This window comes from Pogonomyrmex barbatus, unplaced genomic scaffold, assembly GCF_055798465.1.
Source record: "Pogonomyrmex barbatus isolate J1 unplaced genomic scaffold, ASM5579846v1 scaffold1, whole genome shotgun sequence".
Classification (NCBI taxonomy): domain Eukaryota; kingdom Metazoa; phylum Arthropoda; class Insecta; order Hymenoptera; family Formicidae; genus Pogonomyrmex; species Pogonomyrmex barbatus.
The window spans coordinates 566,182-592,464 of record NW_028297098.1 but is presented as its reverse complement, the minus strand read 5'-3'; the positions used below and the strand labels follow the sequence as shown (position 1 = coordinate 592,464).

The 26,283-nt window shown below is 34.2% G+C and overlaps 1 protein-coding gene and 1 long non-coding RNA gene across 8 annotated transcripts in view; both read right to left on the bottom strand.

Annotated features, from left to right (window-relative positions):
• Mxd (MAX dimerization protein) overlaps nt 1–26,283 on the bottom strand; it is a 47,057-nt gene that overhangs the window by 19,487 nt on the left and 1,287 nt on the right. For all 7 annotated transcript variants that reach the window (XR_016140874.1, XR_016140852.1, XR_016140861.1 and 4 more), the window contains exons 2-5: nt 23,878–24,887; nt 21,373–21,466; nt 20,669–20,698; nt 3,532–3,646 (exon numbers count right to left, since the gene is read on the bottom strand). Coding sequence is in view for 2 of the 7 variants with exons in the window: in XM_011643363.3 (XP_011641665.1) it covers nt 3,532–3,646; nt 20,669–20,698; nt 21,373–21,466; nt 23,878–23,932 (294 nt within the window). In the remaining 5 variants the exon portion in view is untranslated. The remainder of the gene's footprint in view (nt 1–3,531; nt 3,647–20,668; nt 20,699–21,372; nt 21,467–23,877; nt 24,888–26,283) is intronic.
• On the bottom strand, nt 5,890–18,667 carry LOC148937937 (uncharacterized). The gene is made up of 2 exons (XR_016141091.1): nt 12,844–18,667; nt 5,890–12,096 (listed from the first exon to the last, which is right to left on the bottom strand). It is a non-coding gene; the product is annotated as an uncharacterized LOC148937937 (long non-coding RNA).

Genomic DNA, 26,283 nt, shown 5'->3' with positions numbered 1-26,283 from the left:
AAATGATATATAATCGTATAAATTTATAGTATCACAAACACAACGATAGACTGTTTGCGTTTATCTATAAACAAAAAAAAATGACACTGCGTCAACATGCATGAAATGTAATTAAGAGTAATCTTATTAATTCAATAGCAATTCATAGTGTTGAAAGAAATATGTATGCATTCATTTTATTAATATTATTATTGAATCAATAGGATTATTTTCAATTATACTTGATGACTCAGCACCATTTTTTTTTTCCATATCTACCGGCGACTTTGATTTATCGCTTCGATTTAATGTTGGAAAATGTGAATCTATTCGTTAGATGTAAAGAGTTTCAATTTAATTAACTATTTATCACCAAATATCTCTCCGTTTTGCTTTGTTCTGAGAGCTGCCAATAGAATCGACGTCGGCCGATAATCGGTTTCCTCTGTATTGTATGTGGCATGCTATTTCGTAACGCAACAGCGAGCGCTTACCTAGAAGAGGCCGAGCAATTCCGGTGCAAATCACCGAACAGGAAATAATCGAATGTAACTAAATGCGTATCCTACTGCGTAGTATCTATTGATACACACAGATTTGACAACCTTGCAAGCTTCATTTTAGAAGTCTAAAGTAAAAGATTTTGAATTTCTTAAAATTTTAAATTTAGTATTCTTCAGATTTCAATTTTAGGATTTTGTTGTTAAACTTGAAAAAAAAAATTTCAATTTTTATATCTTTAATTTTAGTTAGAAGTTAAAATCTTTTAAGATTTAAACATGTTGATTTGAAATTTTATTAAAATTGCTGTCGTCAAAAAAATTGTAAGAAAACAAGAACATTGGTGGATCTCTAGTGCTATATTCTCGTATTACAAAAATTTGGGACACAAAGATAACTGAGACTCAACGACGCTTTAGATATGGGGTAAATGGCACCAGGGTGGAAGTAGCTTGGTGGACGGAATCACCTGATCGCAGATTAGAGCCCCACACTACGACGACGTGTTTGCGTACATGCGTGCGTGTTTATAATGGTGCGGCTGACATCACGTTCGAAGGAAATTTCCTGGTTTCGTGCTTCCCATTTTACTCGATATGAATTTACAATTTAGAGATAAAACGAGGCTAAGGAGAGCGTCAAGCTGAACGTACTCCGTCGTAAAGCCAATCGACCGATCTCAGAAGTGAAGCTTAACTCATCCTTACCATTTTACATTGCATCGATCGATGTCAGTTGTAATATAATCGATCAAAATTGCTACAATATCTTATGTCACGTTTTTGATTAAAAAAATCTGAATTTCGTCCTAAAATTGCTTAACATTAAATGATTTTTTTGTACATATAAATAAAATCAATTATTATGCATTAATTCCATGAAGTATTACATTAAGAAAAATGTATAACTGTAATATCATTTTATAATAATAATAATAATTTTATAATAATAATATTAAAATCAAATTTTTTAATTTAATACTGTTTCCGATCATTTCTATATATCTCTCAAAAATTTCAAATGTTTATTTTTAATATTTACATTAAAAAAAGTTATATTAGGCAGTTGTATAAAAATTGAGATATTTTTTTAAATATCTAATTTTTTAATCATAAGAATTTTCAAAAATTAATCATCCTGTTTTTGAGTTGATTTATTATTATGTATACATGATGAAATGGGAAGATAGGGAAAGTAAAAAAAGATAATTAAGAACAAAAAAGTCTGCCAAAGCGTGTAAAGAATCACGAAGGCCGGCGAAATAGAAAGAAAGAAGTTCAAAGGCGGACAAATGAAGACTTACACGCCACCAATCCGCAAAATACGAATCGCTTTACTCTCCCCCTCCCCCCGTTCCAGTCTCATCCCTTCCGCTACGTCTTACTTTCTCGCCGGGCTGTAAACCACTCTTATAAAAACGACACCTTCGTGTCTCTTAGTTCCTCTTCCCTTCGTTGCCTTCTTAACTTCCATCTATCCTCTTTTCAACCTATTCTCTCTCTTTCATCCTCCACTTTTTCTTTCGCCTCTTTCCTAAAGTCGTCTCAATTTCCTAACTTTGCCGCCGTAATTAATCAACTCTCTATTATCGTTGCCGAATCAATCAAAAAGTTACATGTAAAATAATGAAAACTGAAAGGAAGTTTCAGATTTATAAAACGGGTCGTTACGCGTTGTGTTAAAGTTATGCCTTTACTATGGTATCTCGTTATTTCCTTACTGCTTTAAAATTTAGATGCATTCTTAAATTATACGTGACAGCTTTTCTCCTCAAATGGCGGACGAATGAACATATTTTTTTCTCCTAACGCAGGCACATAATATACACACAGGTGCCCGCAGGTCAGATTGATGTACACGCTGAGTCTCCCACGCGGACTATGCATATACGAATGAACGGTGGATACGCACTGCTGCTTGCCATTCTACAGGGTGCCCTGGGAGCAAGCGTTCAGATTCTAACATGATGGAGCAATTACGCCGATAAAACAAGCGTTTCAACTTTTCATACTACATACAAATTCATCACGAAGCGATATTCATCAATTCTTGATATTTTTCAAGTAAGTTTCAGATATTTTGAGATATCATATATCTCTAGTCAAATCTATTCTCATCATATTCTAATTGCCATCATAAAATTTATTCGCATTATCACGAGATGAAATTTAATAATTTTCGCACATCCATGTATTACCAAAAACATTTTAAGCATCCTCAGGAATTTTGAAGATGAAAAAGCTTGGCTTTTTCGTCGTATCAAAAAAATTTGAAAAGAACGTTATGTCTCGAAAAAGGAGGAAAAATAAATCAAGTAGACGGCAAGGAAGTGAGATACTTTCAGTTTAAGTACACTGCGAGAATATCTGGAAACATAATACATCTGTGGATATGTACGTATGTGTGTACGTATGCGTGTGCGTGTGCGAGAATAGTGATACATTTCAGGCACTTTTTACGAAGACAACTGCTGATGAGAACAAACGACACGTATTATTTAGCGCCTTCGTCACTTGTTTGAGTCCATGCGAAATCTTCTGTCCGCGTCACCCTGTAGACCGCGTGGAAAACTCTGACACGTACACACGCGCAATGGCTTGCTTGGTACGCACGCCATTGTCCCTGGCAGTCTGTAATTTACTAACTACGCATCCATTGTACATCGCCACTCTGTTTGCTGCAACACCTTGCTCTGCCTTTCTCTACACCGCGTAGCCAGCCCTTCCTCCGCCCATTTGTCCCTTCTGAACTTATTCCAACCGGAAAACAATGTTTCCAATGCGCTTCCTGTTTATATCTCAAATGCTTATATCTCCAGCTCTCTCTCTCTCTCTCTCTCTCTCTCTCTCTCTCTCTCTCTCTCTCTCATTCTTTATTTCTTCGAGGTAACAATTGTCTTTTCGCAAATAACACGCTTGTGTGACAAATTCTAAATAGACGATTACTAAAAGGAATAAACCTCTTCTTTAACAATTTTTCAACTTTAGCAAAGTCTGCCTGTTCCTACAATCTGCTTTCGACCTCTTATCAATTTTTAACTGATTCATTCACCTTAATAAAACGCTTGGCCTTGGTTAAAAGGCCCAACGTGGTGTGCCTCGAAGTTTCAGGCCCGAGTGGCACCAACAGCTTCAGCTTCTCGAGGCAAGTCCTAAGATGGGCTCTCCTGCAACAGATAAAGAAACGCGATTGTAATATTTCTGATTATTGTTACTAAATTACTTATATTAATAATGTTAAAATTAAATTCGATGTGCACTCCTAAATCAATTATCGGAATACAAAACATAAGAATTTGTTTCAGAACGATGTTTCAATTAAAAAAAGTGACCCAAAAAGACGTCTATTTTTGGCGTATAGTCACAAGGATGCCTGCATGCCGCATGTGCCAAACACATGCCATTAGCGGTATTTAATTATAAGTTTACGGCCGGTTTACACCCGCTACTCTCATAAAACAGAGACCACGACGATGATAATGAAAGAACAAAACTGCGAAAGTTTTGGATAAAGATGGATTCACAAAAGAGCGAAGTATCAAAACGAGTGAAATAAGTAAAAAGAAATTTAATAAATAATAAAACAAAAGGAAGAATTGAAAAGTACAGGTGCTTTCTAGACATCATCTAATATTAAATTGCAAAAAAAAGTTATCATTTTCTTTTCCTATTCTATTAAATTCTGTTCTAAGCAAAATTAATCTATCTTGTTTTCAAAATTTCTTTCTTTGAGAGTACGTTCTGTACACTTTGCTGCTTTTAAAAATAAATTGAATTTTAACATTGTTAACATCTTACTAAAAAAGATCTTTTCTTGTGATAGATGTGAGTAGAACTTGAGTTGAACTCCAGAAACAGAATAGCGTGCAGAATAGTTTGCACGTACATTTTACGAGAAACAATAAGCCAGCTCCGGCTTAATGACGTCATCAAACGGTATTATGTCCCGCGAGCTACAGAGTGGACATGTTTCAACCGTAAATAGACGCGTTTCTGTCTACATATCCTTACGTTTGCCTCCGTCTAGGCAAGTACTCAACACATATACTATGCAGGGCATGTTTGTAATATCAACCGTATTTTCACTACTCCTTTTAAACCATAATTTTTCTTTGATTGAAATATTGATAAAAGCTCAATCTCTATTTAATGTTTTTTCAACGAAGAATTATATATTTTTATAGTTAAAGAATAAATATCTAAAGCGTGCAAATTTTTTAAAAAATTTCAATCTGATACTTTTCTCGTATATCCCAATAATTGGGAAAAAGCTTATTAAAAAAAAAAAAAATATCATGAGAAAAAAAATTGATATCCTGTAAAAAAAAAAGCGTTTTTCAAGAATACTACATAAATCCTGCTATTCTTGATCGATAATAACATTGTTATCGTACAAGAGAATAACGGGGGGGAAAAAAGGAAAAGAGAGATGATCCTTCAATCAACGGCGATGTATGATAGCGACATTATGAAATTCCTTTATCGGTGGGATACGCTGATGAATAAATACTTCGCGCGGAATTCCCGCGCGTTGGAGTCGTCGGGGTAGTTCGGCAAAGACGCGGTTTCGAAAGCGGATAGATCCCGGCGGATACATATGCGGGATATTGCTCTCAAAGGCAGAATGCCTTGGGATGCACCGAGCAGTAACAGTCGAATATTAGTCGATAATTCGCTCGCGAATCGCCGAGAGAGCCAGAGAACACGCAGAAATTCGTCCTCTGCTCACTTCTCCCTGATCCTTTCTATTCTATTAATTTAAGATATATATTCGATGTATTCTTCTTTTAATAAATTGAAGAATTCGTGATACACTTGAAATTCAAATAACTCAGCTGATCTAGCCGAGAAATAGAACCGACTACGTTTGAGGCGACTTGTATAAGATACGGGCAACGTTGCATTGCGTAGCCAAGCCTGGCGGGAGCAATGGCCGGCCATGAGTTAGATCGCTTTAACAGCCGCCTGTAAACAGCCTCGTAACTTTACTTCTCCTCCCGCTCCAATATCTTTTTCCCTCTCCCTTTCCTCTATCTATCCATCCATCCCACTACGTTGCTGCATCACCACCCCCCCTTGTTGCATATTCGTCTCTCCTCCTCCGCCTCTCTCTCTCTCTCTCTCTCTCTCTCTCTCTCTCTCTCTCTTCCTCCCTCCCCTCTCTCTGGCCTTTCCATTCTATTTTTGTTTTTACCTTACTCTATTGCACAATTAATTATCAATGCTAAAACTCTATAATTACGCTACCACGTTTATTTCAATTACATTGTTCATATCTTCACAATATCATTTATTACAGCATTGAACCATGAATATATTTACTGTTTTAAAAAAAGAATCTTGTATAATTTACCAATCTTTCTTAACCTAATGCCTTCACCGTCAAAACAAATTAGAATTCGTTGTGCAATTACCTGTCTGCTAATTAATATCAAATTCTCTATTTTAACTCTCTACTCTCATATTTATTGCTTCTACATATTAGTGGGCAATTAATATTAAACCTTGCGATATTAACTTGTCACTACATTCTATTCAAATATTGATTCCAAAATAAAAGAAAATAAAGATACTAAAATTAATCTAATTAATTTAATTAATCTAAAATACTGTAGAAATATTCAATGATTTTATTTTTTTTTTAAATCAGAATTAATTATTTTCAAAATATAATAAATGCAAATTCACTGTCTGTAAAGTAAAATTAAAAAGCAAGAAATAATCCAATGCACTAGCAAAGTTGTATAAGCAAATTATTGAGAAAGAAAATTAATTGTGCTTCATTATTTATCCGTTACTAAAAAAGTAACTTGAGTTAAATTTTCTTCTACAGAACTGTAACGTTCTCCTTTTTTATGGACTTAATGACTGGACTCTGATCGGTTTTTTTATTAAACAACTATTGATTACCGGAATTTTCTCAACTTTCTCTCACTTTCGATAAAATTAGTATCCTTGATTAATCGGGCATTAAGGGAGCCTTCGAAGGGAGGGGCAAGCCATTCAGGGAGATTGAGCTTTCGTTTGAGAGGGGGATTCGGGATAGTTTAGCAATTCATTAGGACGGACACTCGAGTCGAAACTTAGGCGAACTTGGACTTCCTTCAACTGGCGTCCGTTTTATAGAGAGGTCGGACAGAGAGCGAGAGGAAGAAAGGGGGAGCGAGGAGGGTCGAGGCATTACTGCAAAATACCGTTTGTAGACAGAAGCGAAATGGGTCTGGCTTAATTAAACTGTATGCAGCTTCCCAAAACGGGATTCCATTTAAAGTTGAGCTTTGCCTCAGATCTCTACGAGCTCCTTTTCCGTAGAAGACCTTTTCCCATTTCTCATCTTTGGCCTTTAGTCAATTGCGCAGAATTATAACAAAAAAAATTCCAATCATTCTAAATTCAATATGAGATAAATATAGATGTTCTTAATAAATTTTTTACAACATTTTTTGAAATTACAATAGCTTAATCTTTAATCGATTACAAAATTGTAATCTAAATTATTTAAATACAATATAAAAAAAAAGGTTAAATAAGACAAATTATTATTTATGAAGTACCTTAATTTCAATTTGAACAACACTCTTGTGAAACGAATCTTCTGCTAATCAAGTGTTACATATCATAATATAAATTTTTTGCTATAAGTTGTAGAAATATTTAATAATATAATGTAAGTTTCGCATGGTGGAAGATTACATTAGAAGGTGAGAAAAGTGGATAAATTTAAATTTGAATGTAAAAGCCTCAGTATATACACATTTTGTGCGACACCCGGTATAGTTGAGAATACGCGCTCGCGTGGATATTCATTGGCACGTGTAGATGCATACGGACAGCTGTGTAATGCTGGTTTCGCTTAATTAAGCTGTTTCTAGCTGTGTCGAAATCCTTAGTGAGCGACAAAGGCGAGTCCGCACGTGCCTTCATTAAGACCCCCCAATTCGGGATAGTAAAGCCTGAGACAAACCCGATCGTATGCCTAAGGGTTTAGAGGTAAATGCGTGTCGGTATTGAGAACGCACTTATCTTATCCTGTGCTTTTGTAAAAAGTTTTTGACCGATTGTGAGAATGCACGCGTGATTACATGGAACATCCTGCTAGCTCCACACACACACACACTGGAAAGCATTATATCATATCTATAGAAGGAAGATGGAGCGAAAATTGACAAAAGTACTCAAAAAGAGGTGCTGACCAATCGCTATCTTTTTAAAGTCGATAGCACAAGACAGCATTATTCTCTTGCTTGCCCCTATGCTTGTTGCATCCCCCTTTTCTCTCTGTATCCACGGTTCTAGATCGCATCTCTCTCGGCAACTTGATCTTGACCTTTCGAACCCGCACGTGATTGCGCCAGCTATTTCTCCTCGTATATCCCATCACTCCTTCCCATTTTCTTCCTCTCTCTCTCTCTCTCTCTCTCTCTCTCTCTCTCTCTCTCTCTCTCTCTCTCTCTCTGATTTCCCCGCTTGCCTCATTTACTTCATTCTGTATCTTTTTCTTCGTGTAAAAATTACTTTATACGGCGCAAAATGTAACTAGCTATGATTACCAGATTAATTTTCCACCAGAATTATTTTGCTGAGTCCAACGACATTTTTTTGTGCTAACCTTATAAGACCTTTTCATTTCAATTTTTTGTATATTACATATTCACATTCCTCTTTTAAGCTTCCCGCTCCGGAAAGCTTTGAATTGAGAAAGGCCGAGCATTGGCTGACAAGTCGTTTCGCTTTTTTCCGGAGGCCAGAATAAAACTTCGTTGATCGTAAAATTTTGGAGCCTCGCAGGAAGCTTCCCTCTTTTCCCTTCGTCCTCGTACCATCTCAATAAAACTTTCATCGAACCTTAAAGTCTCGTTTGAAACCCGTCGAAGGAAACTGGAAAAATTCACGGTTATCTTTCCCACCGGCACTGTATTCCAAATATCAATTCAATCTTTTGACCTTCATAATACATTTTTTTCCTTTCAACTGCAAGCAACTACAGTAAAAATAATGCGATATTTTTAAAGAATAAACATTTATTTGGCAGTTTGTAATATGCACAAGTACTCAAATTTTGAAATGCCCATTCGTTTTATTCGCATTTGCAGTCACATGGTTTCTCGCCAATAATAAAATCACACGCTTATCATCGAGATCCTTCATGACTTATTCAACTCATAACTCGAGCATAAAAAGCTTTTCCCGCCTTCTCGCCCCGTCAATGTAACTATTCTCGTATCATACTCTCGAAATCTTCCTCTTCTTAATACTACGGAAATAGAAACAGAAATATACGTAATAATATATTATAAGACGATTCAAAACCGTCGAATATCCTTTTGTTAAATATTAAAAGTGAAATTAAAATAACTTATCAATCAAAATTATTGCCTTTAAATTTAATATATTTTTATTAAATTGAAAGAATTTCCGAAATTCAAAGTAATAGTATTGTATTTAAATTATATAAAGCGACATTCGAAAAGAAAAATTAAATGCTGATAAACTTTCGGCAGCTTAAAAAATATAAGATATTATTAGATATTAACTATACAAACCGTAATGATAAAATCGTAATAAAAAGTTCAGTAGTAAAAGAAATGACTTATGCTAGACCGGCCATTCATAAAATATCTACGGATGGCTTGGGTCAGGTCAGGTAAGAGGGACAAACGTGCACAACCATCACGAGTTACGATAATGAGCTATATGACGCGATTAAAACTTCGCTAATATTCCTCACGTCACATAATAGATTTAATAAGACTATATACGCACTTTTTTGATTTCCCGCCCCTAATCTATTTGTTTTTTTTAATTCCTTAATTTAATTCGAAATCAGAGAAAAAGAACTGTATAATATAAATATTACGGAAATAATGATTATTGCCTAAATTGTCGGAAGTTAGCCTCCCTTCCCACTTTTAGACTTAATTTATTTCAAAAATAATACTAAATTGTAGTAAATTTGTGTTACATTGTACTCGAACATTAATATCGTAACGTAAAAAAATGTATGATAAAAAAAAAATTTTAAGTCACTTCCTTATTTTGCAATCTTTTTAAATTTTCTCGACTGTATTAGGTTGCTAAACTGTTCTAACATTATGTTATGAAGTGTTAGCTTCAAAAAACAACAAAAGATTATGATAAAAAAATAAGTTTAAAAAATAATATATGTGATGTTTATTCTTATATCACTATTCCCTATATGACATATAAATGCATCTAACGCATGCTAGCTTAGCATAAATCAGCACAACCTTTCGTTTCAGCAGCACAATAATATTAAGGGCATTACGTTCTTGAACGCGGCTCATCACGCCCGGATTCTACATCCATCATTTCGGTTTACGGTAATCCGACGAACATAATGATGCATATCTGATGTTGTACTAGTTTAGCACAAGTCAGCACAGGCTTTGGATTTGTCAGCACAGCGATATTAAGGGCATTTTATTTTAGCACAGCCCTTAACGCTAGGATTCTATGTACAGTAGCTGCTCAACGTTAAAGCGCCCTTAATATCATTGTGCTGACAAAACCGAAGGTTGCTGACTTATGCTATGTTAGCACGATTCAGATTCACATAGTATTATCAATTATTGAATAATTACAACCCAGAATTTCGGACATAAAATCCGAATGCGAAGGGCCGTCTTCAGTAAAATGCCCTTATCGTTGTGCTGACGAAACCGAAGGTTCTGTTGACTTGTGCTAAGCTAGCACAATTCAAACATGCATTATTATTCGTTGGATCACTACAACCCGGAAATGAATACAGAATCCAAGCGATAAGGGCCGCATCCAAGAATAAAGTGCCCTCAATATCGTTGTGCTAACGATAACCAAGTTGTGCTGACTTGTGTTAAGCTAGCACAAATTAGATGCGCATGTGTATAGAGATATAAGATACTTTATGATAACCGACAGATAAGAATAAACGAAAGAATATTTATATTTTCCAAATTTATTTTTTATCATATTACGGAATATTTAAGTATTCAAGCACAATGTAACATAAATCTAGCAAAACTTAGTGGCACTTTCAAGATAAATTAATTTTAAAAATGCGGAGAGAGAGAGAGAGAGAGAGAGAGAGAGAGAGAGATGATTTCTGAAAGGTGATTGACACTGCAAGACCGCAACATTCTCTAATGTTACTTGACAAAACACGAGTTGACAAACAACGAGTTTTTCTATTTTCCTTTTTATTTCGCTTTGCGCGCTTTGCGCGCTTCTGGATAAACACACGTAACCTAAGTTAATCTCTCACCGAGCACGTACTATGCTCTTTTCTGGAACGATACAGTTACTCGCTAGAGCACGTCCGACCGTTAGCCAGGCTCCGATAATCGCGAGTAGCCTGTCTATAGGTCGAACCAGGTCGAATGCAATATTCATTGCAGTTGAAAAACCGCTGTGACGAGCATTCCAACCGTTTCACCCTTCCCCCTTTTTTCTATCGTATAATTTCAGCGGCATTATATCAGAACTTAGATGAAAACATCTTTGGATTTCTGGAAATAATATAATATAATTATAATATAATTATAATATAATAATATAATAAATATAATTATAATATAATAATATAATTAATAATATAATATAATAATATAATTACAAAAAGAAAAGAAAAATACAGTTTTATAACGCCATCTCAATTTGTAAATCGTTTTATCCTCGTTTGATGTACCGTGGATAGAAATACGCTGTAATTTTCGAAAATCCTTCCGACATCTGATAAAAATAATTTTAACGTCACGTAGAATTGTCACGTGGCAAATTATCACGAAGGAACGAGATACGGAGAGCGAATAATGTTGTCGATGAGAACGCGACCTCATCGTCGCGACGCGAGGCTTAACCTTTGGGTTGCCGACGATTTCACAAACCGAGGGGGTCCGGTCGTCTAACGAACACGAATGTGCAAGAGTACCGCTTTGGTTCACTTTCACCTGCGCGGGTTCGATGTACTCCGCGACGCAATGGCACGGTATACACATCACGTTGGGTTGCGTCCAACGGAACTTAGGCTCGTTCCACGTTTAGATTTTCAAAAAGTTTCTCTCCGATATGCACAGGCAGCATGTTTTTCGATCAATCAGATACCACCACCGGTAAGAACATAAAAAAATAAATAAAAAAATAATATTTTATTAGTAATATGTTTATATAATATAGAGAGATGTAAATGTAGAGTAATAATTTTTATTAGGCGCGTGGCTTCTAAGAAAAATAATTTTTATAAGTTATACTCCATATACACTATTTTAATATTTAAAATTGTATCTTTGAAAATTCTACTATATTACATAAATTCAACGAAATGTATTTTATGTTATTTTATTTATTTATTCATAAGGAATTACCCGACTATAAATGATTATGTAATTTATTGAACATCCCATTTGCTTATACATACCGTTACCGGAAAGATATTCTTTGAAATTTGAATTTCAAATGAATATAGCTCGACTCAATAATATCTTAAGATAAAAAATATCTGTGGAATCCAGCTACAAATTAAATAAAGTATTATTCAAATAATACCAGATTCGATCTTGAAGTTCGCATTGTTCAAATACCGGAAAACTCCAAGTAGTGATTTGATGGACGCCATGAAAATCTGAGGACAGAAAGAAAGAAGAGAAAAAGGGCATCAGAAAAGGTTACGACGTGCAGCACGATCTCGCAGAAAGGAAAGGAAGAAGAAAAGGAAAAAAAGAAGTAATGGAGGCCGACCCTCCGCCGCTCGAATACCAGTTGGCACAATCTATTGAACGCGATCTTTGCTAGACACGATCTACACAATCATCGAGAAAAAAAAAAGGAAGAAACCAATTGCCAAATGCCGAGAATCCACACCGGAACAAGGAAGGAACGAAAATAAATAAAAAGATCCACGGACATTGACCCTTTCTATAAGGAAATGGTATAATACTCGTGGCGTGGCTTTTGAGATTTCCATATCGATTGTCTTAAGCAACCAAGTCTTAAATTATCTGAAATTTTATAATTTCAAAAATTGGATTTTAACGTATTCAATTTTAAAATCATAATGTACAAATTCCTGAAATTTCTCTTTTCATAAATTCTAACTTAAGAGAAAATTAATACTTCGTAAGAAATATGAAGTAACAAAATATATTTAAACAATATTTGTACCAAAATAAAAATTTCCGAAAAATTATTTTAATACAAGAATCATTATATAAATGAATTGTATACAGAAAGAAAATAAAAAGAATTGCAAGTATGTACAAAATAATTATTGCATCCAATATAAATCGCTAAAATTTTTTTTTCGAGAGAAGCTATTAGAATTATTTTTGACAAGAGACATAGTTTCTTAAAGATGCAATTCACATCGTACCTGCCAATGTGTTTCCTTCCAATTTCCTCCGTATTTCTTCTATAAGAACCCCTTTCTAAGGTGAATTCACAGACAAGTCATGATCTCGACGTTCCTGTTGGCTTCGCAGGACTCGCTTGATCGTTAAGCAAGAGAACAGGACAGCAGGAGAGAAAGGAAGGAGGAATCCCCAAAGTGCACCTCCGCTCTAAATCCTGAGACTCCTACCCCATAGAATTAGGTAGAGGTCCTTCAGCACGGAGGAAGTTGGGTTTCCTTCCTGAAGGTCCAATCCCTTTCAGCGATAGGAGTATATCCCCGAGGACGACGTCGTTCACATTGCGGTGAAGAGAGGGCAGGATGATAAGAGATGGAGAATAAGGGGAAAGGAGTCTTATCCTGATATAGAATAGCTGATCCCGAATGTCCCTAACGAGCACAATAGGTCAGGTATTGCGCAAGCTTTCGCTGACTCGACTTACACTTCTCGAGCGTGATTCATCCGCAGTAAAAAGCACGCGAGATGTGTCATGTGAGGCCCAATAACTATCACGTCTAAATATCACGGATTGACTAACGAATTTATAAAAGACTATTTCTCATATCTATAGAATCCTTTAACAAATTAAAAATATCTAAATTGTCGAAAGCGAAACGTCGCAACGGGAAAGGAAAATTGGATGTAAAATAAAGAGACTTTGTTCTTTCGTTGCAACATCTGTTTTGGTCTGATTGATCAAATAAGGGATTGAAGCGGAAAACAAATAAGGGAAAAGCAGAACCTTAACAATTTTTTTTTCTTTTTTCTCGATTCAAATATCTGGAAAAGTTCACGAGTTGCTTTCTAATGGGTCACCCAGTGTGCACTGTACATGACACGGGCGAATGTTCGATTTCCCTTCATCGTGTTCTCACTTCCGGATGGAAATGGAAGCGAGGTCGATCGAATTGGCTCTCGTGCAGCGAATCAGTACGAAGAACTATTCCGGAATCGCACGGCTCGAACGACCTCCACCTTGAAATCAAAGACGCGATCCGCTTATCGAATCCGCCGCATATGATCGATGTGATAAGCGCTGAATTATATGATAATTGTACCAGAACATCGTAATGGTTGGTAACGATATCTTATTTGTCGTTTCTGTTTGCCGCAGATCCGATTGAGATAATAAAAGTACATTGTTTATACGTTACAGTTTGTTTTGTGTTCAGCGATCCGAGAAGATAAAAAAATTAACGTGAGATAAGACTCGTTGGTAAACAAGGAAAAAGTAGAAATTACAAGATCATTATAAATATTCAATAGAAAATTATAAAGTAATTTATATAATATATAAAAAAAAAAAAATTATAAATTATAAAGTTTCATGGCACGAGATGTAAAGTGTTACTAAAATACAATACTGACATTTTGCATATACAATAATTTAAATAATTTAAATATAAAATTAATATGAATTAAATGTAAAAGAGAGAGTATACTACACAATTTACAATTTTAACTCTAACCTCCAACAAATTTGCAATAAAAGAATCGATGTAAGAAAATTATATTATCATATGTAGCAACTATGTAATTTTTAATATTACATATCTTTATAAACAAGCGTTTATTAAAATTTACACAAAATTAATTACAAGCAATATGATTTCACCTATTTTTCATTACATGATTTATAAAAATTCTTTCGTATTTACTTAAAAAAAAAAAATAAATTACATTAATTCTTGATTTATATTAAAGTAAAATACATTCCACATTGATAAAATTGTAAAAATTTGTAAATAAAAGTAATTATCAATTCGGGCAATTTTACCTGCGAATATTAATAGAAAATATTTAAGGGAATTCGATCTTGTAATTGATTCTTGAGGTATAATTAACGTCATGTTGTTATCTTGCCATTTTGCCAATGCCTTCTTTTCTTATCCTCTCTTTTCGACATTGTTCCCTTCCCTTCTTCGACCACAAACCGACCTCCAATCATCCTCCAAACCGTCAATGTAACTCCGATTTCTCGAAAATTACGGGAAACTAATCAGCGTGGAAATGTGCTCCCGTCGATTTTCGTTTCTCTCTCGTTACATCCAACAGGTATGTACCTGAGTAGCATTATTGCTGTAATAATTGTCTTGCTCTTGCAAAGTTAGGTCATTTTTGCCAGAAGCAAAAATCTGTATCCTTGACAAAATTAATCCCTATTAAATTCGAGTGAAATTCTGCAAACGAGTACGAGATTAATATTGTTGAAAGACAATTATATTTCAAAAAATCAACTTTATGGAACATACAGATGACCTTCTGATAATAAAATATCAAATATCACGTTGAAATAGAAATGATTTTTTTTTTTTTTATAAAGACGTGCATTTTAGTGTTTGCGAAATGTCAAGAGTTACAGTAAATTTTGTGGAAATGCAAAGTATTGGAAAACTCGTACATGTCTCGATGAATTTGAAGTCGTGCAGAAGGAAAATGTATAAGACATGTAAGATCTGAAAGGCGAGAACGTGCACGTGATGATAATCCAATACGACGCAAGGACTCTCCGATCATGATGGGAAGCGATCTCTTTCGAGTACTGCAGGAAGGCGTCAAAGTAGTTGAAGTAATTGAAGTGAAATAAAAACTGGGTAATTAAAACGTGTGCACCACACGACAGTTCCTGACCGATGTATCCGCTTACAGCCGGTCTGAATACGAGACTGATATTAAGTCGGACGAACATCAAGAATCAAGCGCATATTTTCAACGAGATAGTCAAAACAGTTTCAACATATCCGGCAAAATTTAAAAAAAAGAAAAAAAAAGAAATGGAATATTTCTCAATCTTGTCAAAATCGATTTTAATTTTATTATTGTCCTTAATGTTCACTAATATTATAATGGAAATAAAAAAATCTACGTCGATTCACATGTGTATCCCAATAAACACATAAAATTTTAAATTTCAATTTGCCGAGAATAAAAATAAATCTAACACTTTGCGGAAACATTTTGATAAGCCGCATCCAGTAAACGAGAACGAATTTGTTGTCTCTACATATGACAAAAACATTTTCAAGAACAGCGATTAACATCGTATCACTAATCAAAGTTATCAACTATTCAATTCGTGCTATTGTTCAACAATACTGACCGAATATTAATGTGCATAATTACGACGTTATTATTGTATATACATATACATACTTACATACACACACATATATATATATATATATGTTGTGTGCAAGAATGAGTAAGCAGGAATGAGAATCACTGTTCAGAGCTCAAGGTGAACGAGCTTCAAAGTGGCAATGGTGAACTGCCCAGAGATGTCGAGACAAGCGAAGGGTCTGTGGGCCCTAATGCTCGCGTCGTTCTTACGCGGGATAGCACATGAAATATTTCTACCCTCTCTATTTTCCTTACCCTTTCAGCTATGCCAGTTAAACAAATAACTTATTAATTCTGTGTAAGCTCAATAATATACATATATGTATATTATTTCTTTGGGAATTTAATGTATTATAAACAATATATGATCGGAGATAAAATTTTCAAGACAAAAAGGAATGGCAATTAAGAACATGTTTTCAGCTTCCTAAATTGGAAATTGAGAAATTTGGTATATTGATATTTATTTATTTTTTTTTTTTTTTTAAATTCAATTTTCTTGAAGAGAGTAGAATTTATCTTACAAATGTTTTATAACATCATACCCAACTTTAAAATTATAGAGTATTATTATATCAATTTTCTACAAATTTATTACAATGTGAAAAGTCACGAACACTTTACAAAAGCTGAGATATACTTCGTAAAAGAATCATATCACTTCAACGCTATTTATTACGCAATACATGATTATCAGAAAATGTTTATTTTATGAGAGTGTACCACCGAGTAGTAAAACTATTGGAATCTGATGTTCCATATGCAACGATTCGACATATAACGCTTATAACCAAGGTCGGTCGATGCTCTAAACAACGCCGGGCATCTCCCTAACGTTAGAGAATGAAAGGAGGTGTACAGGGTGCATGCTCTGCCGAGTCGTCCTTGACCCCGAAGTCAACCCGCATCCTGCTCCATGCATCTCGCGAAGGATACGTACTGCGTCTGCGCACGTATCAATTCTGAGATTAAATTATTCTCGCTTCTACTTCTCTTTTACATTGTATCGCGAGCCCTTCCCAAAACTGTATTTTCATCCGTAACCAAATTTCTGCCCCAAAACGCTGGCCGTTCATAGCGTCATAGCTTCGAGGTTGAATAATTAATAAACTTGTACGTGTTAAAGTTTTCAGCTTTCACTTTAAACGCAACGATACTGCACGCGAATAACACGAACGTTTACGCGACTTGAATCTTTGCCCTGCAATAACTTGAGCAGCATCCGATATACGACATAATTTCTTTAAACAATCGATCCGCCTATTTGCGCACCGAGGTCCTTGCTTAACATTCTCTCATCGCTTCCTCTCCCCCTAGCTTTGTATAAAAAAATAATGCAGATTTATTTAAGCACTTTGTATCTTTATCAAATCGTCTTTTGGTCATTAAAAATGGAAGCAATTAAAATGTAGAACTATTGAAGTTCCACATTTTGATTGCTTCCGTTTTTAATAACCACAAGACGATTTTTTTAAAAGTAAAATCATATAAATTGTTTATTCAATTTTTACTATTTTGTAGTTGTTTTAATTTAGATAATTTAATATTTATATAATTTACCGACAATCATATTAAGAATAATTAAAATAGTTATATTTTTTTCGAGAGATAAGATTTTTGTAATTTCACAAAATTTTATATGTATTATTACAAGTTATTGTATATATCACGTATATTAATAATTAATGAATTATTAAGTAAATACAGATTTATAAATTCATACTATTATTAAAACTATTATTCATTAATTGAAGCAAAGAAATATATATATATATATATATATATATATATATATATATATATATATATATAAAGAAATATATAAAATCTATTCTTTTGGGTACAGATTCTTTTTGGTACAGATTCTCATGATCTGTATCAAAATTAAAAGGGGTTAAGCTAGAACTAGTCGGGTAAAGTTCAAGTCAAAATTATGAAAAGCTGTAGGAAGACTAGCGGGGAACCGAACCGGAAGTTGGCTATCTCGCGGCGGCAGCAAACGGCACAAAGGGTGGCACTTAAAAATTCAATGCATTTCAAATGGGCCAGAGATCCGTCTACAGGCGCCGGGAACGGCGCCATTTTCACTCGCGCTGGCGCAGCCATTTGTCGAGCTTTCGTTTTCCGGCTGACCTGATGTCCTCTCCCTAGACATTCGGGGAAACCCCGCTATTCCATATATAATGACTCGTACAAATAACACGCAAGCGAGCGATTACTTATCACTTTTATACTCGCCAATCAACTCGATAACATTGACAGATATAACTCGATAATCTCTGAAATTAATTAATTTCAAACCAAAGTTGCTTTAACTCTTTCAAGCTTTCAATGTTTTATATCAATTCTTCTTTCAACTTTTTATATTAATATTTTATATTTCCAAATTTTTATATCAATTCAAATTAATTTATATTAATTTTCGAATGTGAGCATCAAGTATGTAATTTTATATCGCAGTTTCCAATTTTTGATCACGAAATCGGTCAACGATCTTTTTAATCAATAACAGTAAAGATAACAACTTCTGTAAACACTGTGACGAAAGAAAAAAAAAAAAAAGATTATTTTGAACTTCTGACTGAACTTATTAAAGTTTATTTAAGTCCAAAAAAGATATTCGAAGAAAAATATTTACAATTATGTTTATGTAACAGCATTAATATATCGTTAACTTATCACTTGAGACAATATTTTCGTAGTAATTTTAAATTATATTTTTATAAGTAAATTATAAAATGTTACAAAATGAAAATTAAAAAAAAAAGGATAGCTGCGAGAAACTAAATGACAATCCAGATTACTGTCGTGATATGAAGGATCACCGATCGTCGATCGTGATGCAATTTTAACTGCAGCCTTTAATGCGTAGTACGATTCGGGCCGCGCGCGTAAATTCGCCATGGATTTATTTCCGCCGCGCGACGCGTCCAAATTTAGGACAGTATGCCATTGGCTTCCGCGTTTTGTATGCCGCGTAAGTATGCTTGTCACACGTGCTGCATACTTATGCAGCGGTTGCACCATCCGCCATTGATACGGACGCGTAAACAAAATTAGCCAATAAAATCCAACTTTATATTCTCCAAAGAAAATAAGAAAAAAGATCTATCTAATCTTCATCAGAAAAAAAATATATTAACTAAAAAATATCATGTTAGAAATATATAAGCGTTTGTATGTGTCTAGATATATTTCTACAAGCTATTTTGTAAATATTACAAGAGGTTTTTATAAAATAAAAATCTGATGATCAAGTCTTGCATATTACGTGAGATAATTTATAAAATATAATGTCCAAGTTTCTTTTTACATTCTTTACGTTGTCAAATCCGTGAAAATGTATGGAAAATTCGTATTGTTATATTATCTTAAAAATACAAAATTTAAAATATGTAATAAGAAACATGTAATAAAAAAATAAACATAAAATATCGAGTTAAAATTAATCTGAAATTGACTAGAAAGTTCGCAAATTATAGAAAAGATGATTAATATAACTGAAAGAGAGAATAACATTTTCTCTATATTTTATACGCTTATTTCTTGCAATAATTTATTATAATACTTTTTTTAAACTTATTTACTTATTTACGTTTTGTTTATAAAGAATTTGATAAACTTTTAAAAAGATTTTGGTACACTATAAATATTTCGAGAAAAAGAGAGAAGAGGGGTTCAAAACTAGTCAGCGATGCATGAAGAGAAAAAGAGAGAATAGGAGGTACTCTAGAGAATAAGAGAGAAAGCGAGATGGTCGCAAGCGGACTATCGATTTTTTTTACATCCAAGCAGCCTATGTGCGAATAGTGGTTGTAATGGGGAGAGGAATCAGAGGGGGAGAGAAAGTTACACAAGGGCTGGCGTGACACAGAAACGGCCAATGTAAAAACCCGCTGGCACTCTGTTACATCTCGTATTTGTATTACATAACGCAATAACACATATTTTCGAAGTATATTTTCTTTTTATTTTTGGCTCTTCAAGTTAATAATCTAATATCTAATCGTTGAAATTCAGTGTTCTGTACAATTATCTTTCCGCCTTCCTTTTTACTACCCACACAAAATGTATTGATTGCCATTGGTAATTTAATTTTTATTTTCGATGGGAGTGATATCAAAAGGTTAATTTGATATATTAAATGTTTTACATGTTCTGATTTCATCCCAATTTATTTTTAACAGATTTTAATTCTATTTGAATTTACATCTTCAATAAGTTATAAGTTTAATCTTATCTATAGCAAATTATTTTCATTATTTTCAAATTAAATCTATAAATCTGTTTAAAATGCATAAATTTTTAACATAAAATACATATAAAATAAAAATAAATTTATCATTCGAGCTTTGTCTTCAATATCGCTTATTTCTGACAAATATTTAAGTCTGCTTAGCATTAAAAATAACGAAAATATATGTAAGTACATTTTTACGATTAATATGTTGTTAATTAACTCGGTTTATCAATTATTTATTACAATAATTTATTCTTAACATTTTACTCTTCAAATTACGTAAATTATATTTAATTATAAGTTATGAATTTATAATAATAAAACATATAAACATTATTATTATAAATATATATATATTACTAATTTGCTTCGTATGTTACTATCTATAATTTTTAAATATAATTTACGCGTAAAGCAATTAACATTATACTTTATAAAACACTCACCTATTTTTCTCCAATTCATTATGAGTCGTTCTGAAAATAAAAATATAAAAATATTATTTCATTTTGAAGTAGCAGCAAAAACGGGATTTGTAACGAGAACAAAAATCGAACTCTACAATAGTAATACCTCTCCTCTCAGGTTGATACAAATAGGTGACATAAAAAACAAACGCGGAAATTGATCCCATAAAAAATATTGCAAACACAGTTATTAATAATTCCAGATTACAATTGAGACAATAGTATGTGTAGCAATACACGTAGTCGCGTTCGATAAATCACAAGCAATTAAATTGACAATATTTTGGATTGTTGCACACGAAATACTGAATTCCGAAAGTTACGATTTTATGGAATGCTTTTATAAAATAAACGTCTCTTTATAATCAAATATTGTATATCGCATTGAAGTAACCCGATGCTTTTATAAAAGAGTACGTTTCAGAGCTTTGACGAAATATTTGCAAAATTTTCGAATTATGCTAAATATAAAAAATTGAAAAATTTGTACAGCATTCCTCTCTTTATAATTTCAAAGTCAAATGTGTAATTGTTAAACGAACTAATGCAGTCTGCAAATTGCACACATGCAATATTAACATTTGGAATATAAATTTGAAAAAAACTTTTGTCTTTTAGAAAATCGAAAAAATCGAAAAAAAAAACTTCTATGTTTCTTAAAAGATATTTTAATAGACACGAACCTGCTGCCTTGGGACTTCTTCGTCTTTGGCCTCTTTGTAATCGTCCGCATATCATCGGGTATTGGCATCGTTGAAGCATAGCCATGTTCAGCTTCTGTAATCACAAGACGATAATACGATAAATAGAATGAAATTGCATATTTATATTTATATGTAATATAATTATTATCTATAATATTCTAAAGTTAATGACTTTAAATTTTAGACGCTCAAAATATAAATCGATAATAAATACAAACTTAAAATCATTTTCAAATTACAAAACGGCTTTTCCAATTAAATATTATCTTTATCAATTGCAAATTCTTAATATCGCATAATTCTATCTTTAATAATATTTTTGTGTATTTCGAAAGACATTACAAATATCCTAAAAACAACTTAAGTTGCAAGAAAATTAGAATTCAAAACTTGTTAAATTTGTTAGAAAAAAATAGATAAAAATGAATAGAAAGTTAACCTGAGAATAAAATTAATCTATATTTGGTATTAATCTACATTGGTAATTAATCTACATTATTAAAAATGGATACTGCAATGGATATTAAATTATGCTTTATTTTGTTAGACAATTTCATATTTTTACCGTTTCAAAAGAATATTACATTCAGAATACAATTGTCTCATTTTGTGATTTTTCAAGCGAAAAGAACTGCATAACTCAATAATAAAATGAAAATAAATAATAACAAAATATGTATCATAGATTAACCTATATAATCAAATTCTTATTAAATACACTTACTAAAAATAGATGTCAATTAAATTGAGATAATCAAATGTATCAAGACGAATCGAAATAGATACATTGAATTTATATAAATAGAACTTCGGATTAAATAAAGACTAACAGATACTCGAAATCAGATAAAAATAGATAGATTCTAAAATAAATTTCCATAAATAAAGAGATCGCGGTTGATTGAGACTAAATTTAAATCGAAATTTTATTTTTTCATAAAAATTATATATAGAAAATTTATGTTTCGATTTATTTCAACAAAAATTTTGCTAATAACAAGATGAATGAACCGTTTTATAGCGCCACGCGCATCTGATTTCACGGTCACGAAATGATATTACAACACAAGCTTTCAAGAAATAATATTACACAAGATTCTCTCTGCATACCCCAAATTTAATAGTAACGTAAAAGATTTCAAAAACAAGTGTTTTTGAGAGAATCACATTATTTTAACGCGATATGCAATAATATTTTATTTTCATACATTTATTTTACAAAAGTGTGCCATAAAATCGAAATTTTATGGATCATAAATGCCTAAATGTCTAAACGTTACGAGTGTCGCTTAAAAAAAAAATATCGCTCTTGCGATTACATTATTAATTATTATTTATTATTATAGTATTTTTATTCGTTAAATATTAATATTCAATGCTCCGAAATATCACCTTCGGCTGTTTTAAGATTGTCTCTCGAATATTATATCGTAATAAATATCGTTATAGTGACGATACGCGAATAGAAAGCGCGCGCTTCGAATACGCCAATATACGTGCAATTTTCATGTGTTAAAGCGTTTTATGATTCCACGTGTACGTGGCAACTCCGCAACTCCTTCGTAAATCTCTAACGTAGTACGACGCACGAGGGAATAAAGGCACTCGCGCGCGCGCGCGCGCGCGCGCATGGAAAGCGACGTGCACGTCACGTGGGGAGGACATCGCTCTAGTGCGACGCAGCAACGTTGTAAATGAGATGATAAAATGAGATCATTGCGCCATATGCGATTCATTAGGAAAATAAAGATAGCAATGATTCAATATTTATAAACCGTGCGAATTTCGTAGATACACGTCGCGCAGAGAATGTACCATTCTCAATCACAATGTAATCTACTTCTGAGATATCTCCCGAATCTCTCAGAATCTCTCAAAAATATTTACTATTAAAGTTGATACGCAAGAAGCACTGATATATGGATATACGCTATAGATAATAGCTTCAATTCTTGAATAAACATTGCACTAAAGATATTTATTAACGATAAAGTCGTATCATTATCACTTAATTTTAAATTTCTATATGTGTGTAAACCATGATAATTATTTTAGAAATGTTTAGATTCTCCTGAATTCATAATGACTTAAAAGAAATTCATTCATATTGTGCGTGGCTACCGAATTAATTTGTATCAGGTGATCTTTTTTTTCTAAAATTCTTGTGAACTATTGTTCAGATAAGAACAATTAGCTGTTCTTCTTATCTGAACTTGCATCTTTCTTTTTTCTTTCTCTCTTCGTATTGGAGAAAAGGAGAAAAAAGATAAACACGATGCAAAAAGCGAAAAAGAACGAGCCTGAAGTTTACCATCAATCATTCTGCAATGTGATGATACGAGCTTTATAGAAAATTTTAACTGCGCACGTTGTACTGCGTTGTATGTACGAGGTGAGTAAAATAGAGAGAAAAAGAGAGAGAAAAAGAGAGAGAGAGAGAGAGACAGAGAAACAGAGAGAGAGAGAAGAAACGCAAGTACCTACCTCTTTCCCTTCGTTCAATGTACTCGGCGGCTTGTATTAGGGCAGCAATGCTCATATTTCCTCGGTTTGGAGTAATCCTGGCTGCTTCCGTTCGCGTTTGTTCCCCCTTCTTCTGCCGCACGTTCCCGCGCCAACACACGTGACGGAGTTACACACACGGACGCACGCGCACGCACACTCACACACACGACGCGCGCGCGCACATACGCGTACGACGGGCGCACAAGCGAGAATGAAGGGGGAAGGATCGGCTTGGTTATACGTAATCGTGATGTCTTCGGCCGCCGCGCCGCGTCGCGTCGCGTCGCGTCGCGCCGTCCCGCGTCGCCTCGGGCGACTCCGCCGCGCCTCGGCTATCTTCGGCCGCGTAACCGCGCGCACGACACGCACAAGTAGCAACGATGACGACACAACGCGCACCGAATGAGAGGAACGCGCACCACCAATCCGTGGATGGCGACGGCGACAGCGGCGGCAACGGCAGGCGAAATTGACGACAGATCGCGGCCGAGATATGCGCGGAAAATTCTACACCGCTGCTATCCTCCTTGATTCTCGAAATTTCTCACTGCGTCTGTTGTGCGTAGTAGCGACCAACGGATACTTCGATCGAAGTCTCTTCCGCCTTCGTCAAACGCGATTTTTTTTGATGGATTTCACTCGTTTAACAAAGTCGCGCCTACCAAGTTCCAAATGTTTTGTTTTCTCTTCGAATCTTTTCCTTCTTCGTTGGTGAATCGAGCGTTAACGAATCTTTCTATCTTCGTTGATCACTATCTTAGTCGATCGATTATTAACACCCTGAAAGAATGTCTTCAACGTTTGGCGTCCCTTTTCTTTTTAACGCGTCAGGAAACGTAGTTTATTTTCCTCCCGATGCTTTCGTCTCCACTTCGCGATTGTCCAGTCGTCAGTTTCAGCCTTCCTCCTCTGTGCCGCGACCGTGCTCTTCTCTTGCTCTCCGCTATTCCTTTCCCCACTGCGTTTCACCACATTTACCCGCGATCACACTGTAAAATCACAAGGGGAACCGATTATCACTACCCGTTGGCCGTTGAGTACTCGCGAACGTGATTTCACGCGTTGATTTTACGTCGTAAACGGCGACGATACGCACAACCGTCGCGATACAACCGATACGAAAGTGCCGCGTGAGGTAACTGCGCTTCGAACGCCGACGGGAGAAGCCGATCGCTCGAACACACACGCACAAGCACGCACACACATATCAGAGAAAGAGAGAAAAAGACGGAGACAGAGAGGAAGGTGGGAGAGCAAAACAACACATGATGTACGAGTGAAGGAGCAAGAGGAGAGAATGGAACGAAAGAGAGAATACGCCTACGCGCGGTCGCGTAACGCGAGAAAAATAAACAGTGAGCAAAACGGAAACAGAGCGCGCGCGCGCGCGCGCGCAAGAAAGAGAGAGAGAGATATGGTTAAATATAGAAAGAGCGATAAAGGAAAATTTATTATGCGCCTCGGAATGAGATTACTTATGAGTTAGGAAAGAGAGAGACAGGTATTTAATTCTTTGTCGCGTACTTGCTGTTCCCGGAAAATTAACGGAAAGGGGTTGCGCGTAACTTTATGTTAAGAACGAGAACACAAAATTATTTATTTCACTATGTTGTATGTCACGTGCGCGCGCGCGCGCATGAATATTGTGTCATATAATTCTAAAGAAATACGCAATGAGATATTCGGAAGAAATGATCTCTTTTGTTAATAGAAATAAAAAATGTTTAATAAAAATTTAATTCATTAATTCCAGTTTCCTAGCTTCCATGAATAAAATTCAATGAAGAACATAGCAATTTATTAGCATATTAGAAAAATATTTATTTTTAAAATTATCAATTATCCTCACATCACGTTTAGAATAAAAAATGCAAGAATAGATTGCGACATAAAAGCATGCCCGTAAAAAAATTATATAAATAATTGTATAAAAAAAATTTTCGTAGATCTCAGTTTCAGGATTAAAAATAGATTTATTACTTCATGAGTTAACTAAATATAGAACATACATAAAAAATTTATTTAGAAAAAAGCTCAGTTCATTTCAGTTTCGCACATTTAAAATGCACATTTAGGTTCGAGGACAAAAAGAGAAAAAGCATACAAAGTGCGATTAAATCGAATCGAAAGGAGAAAGAATAGGAAAGGAAAATAGAAATAGATTTACAAATTATGATGATGATAATGATTAATAATCGAGATATAAAAAATGAAGATTAGATCTACATAAATTTGATGCTGAACATATATGCTGTATATAACAAGCATGTGTGCGTGCGTACATACTTGGTGTGTGTGTGTGTGTGTGTGTGTGTGTGTGTGTGTGTACACATACATGTTTTTTTTCTGTTTCTTTCAATGTTTAACAATAAGACATTCCTCAGT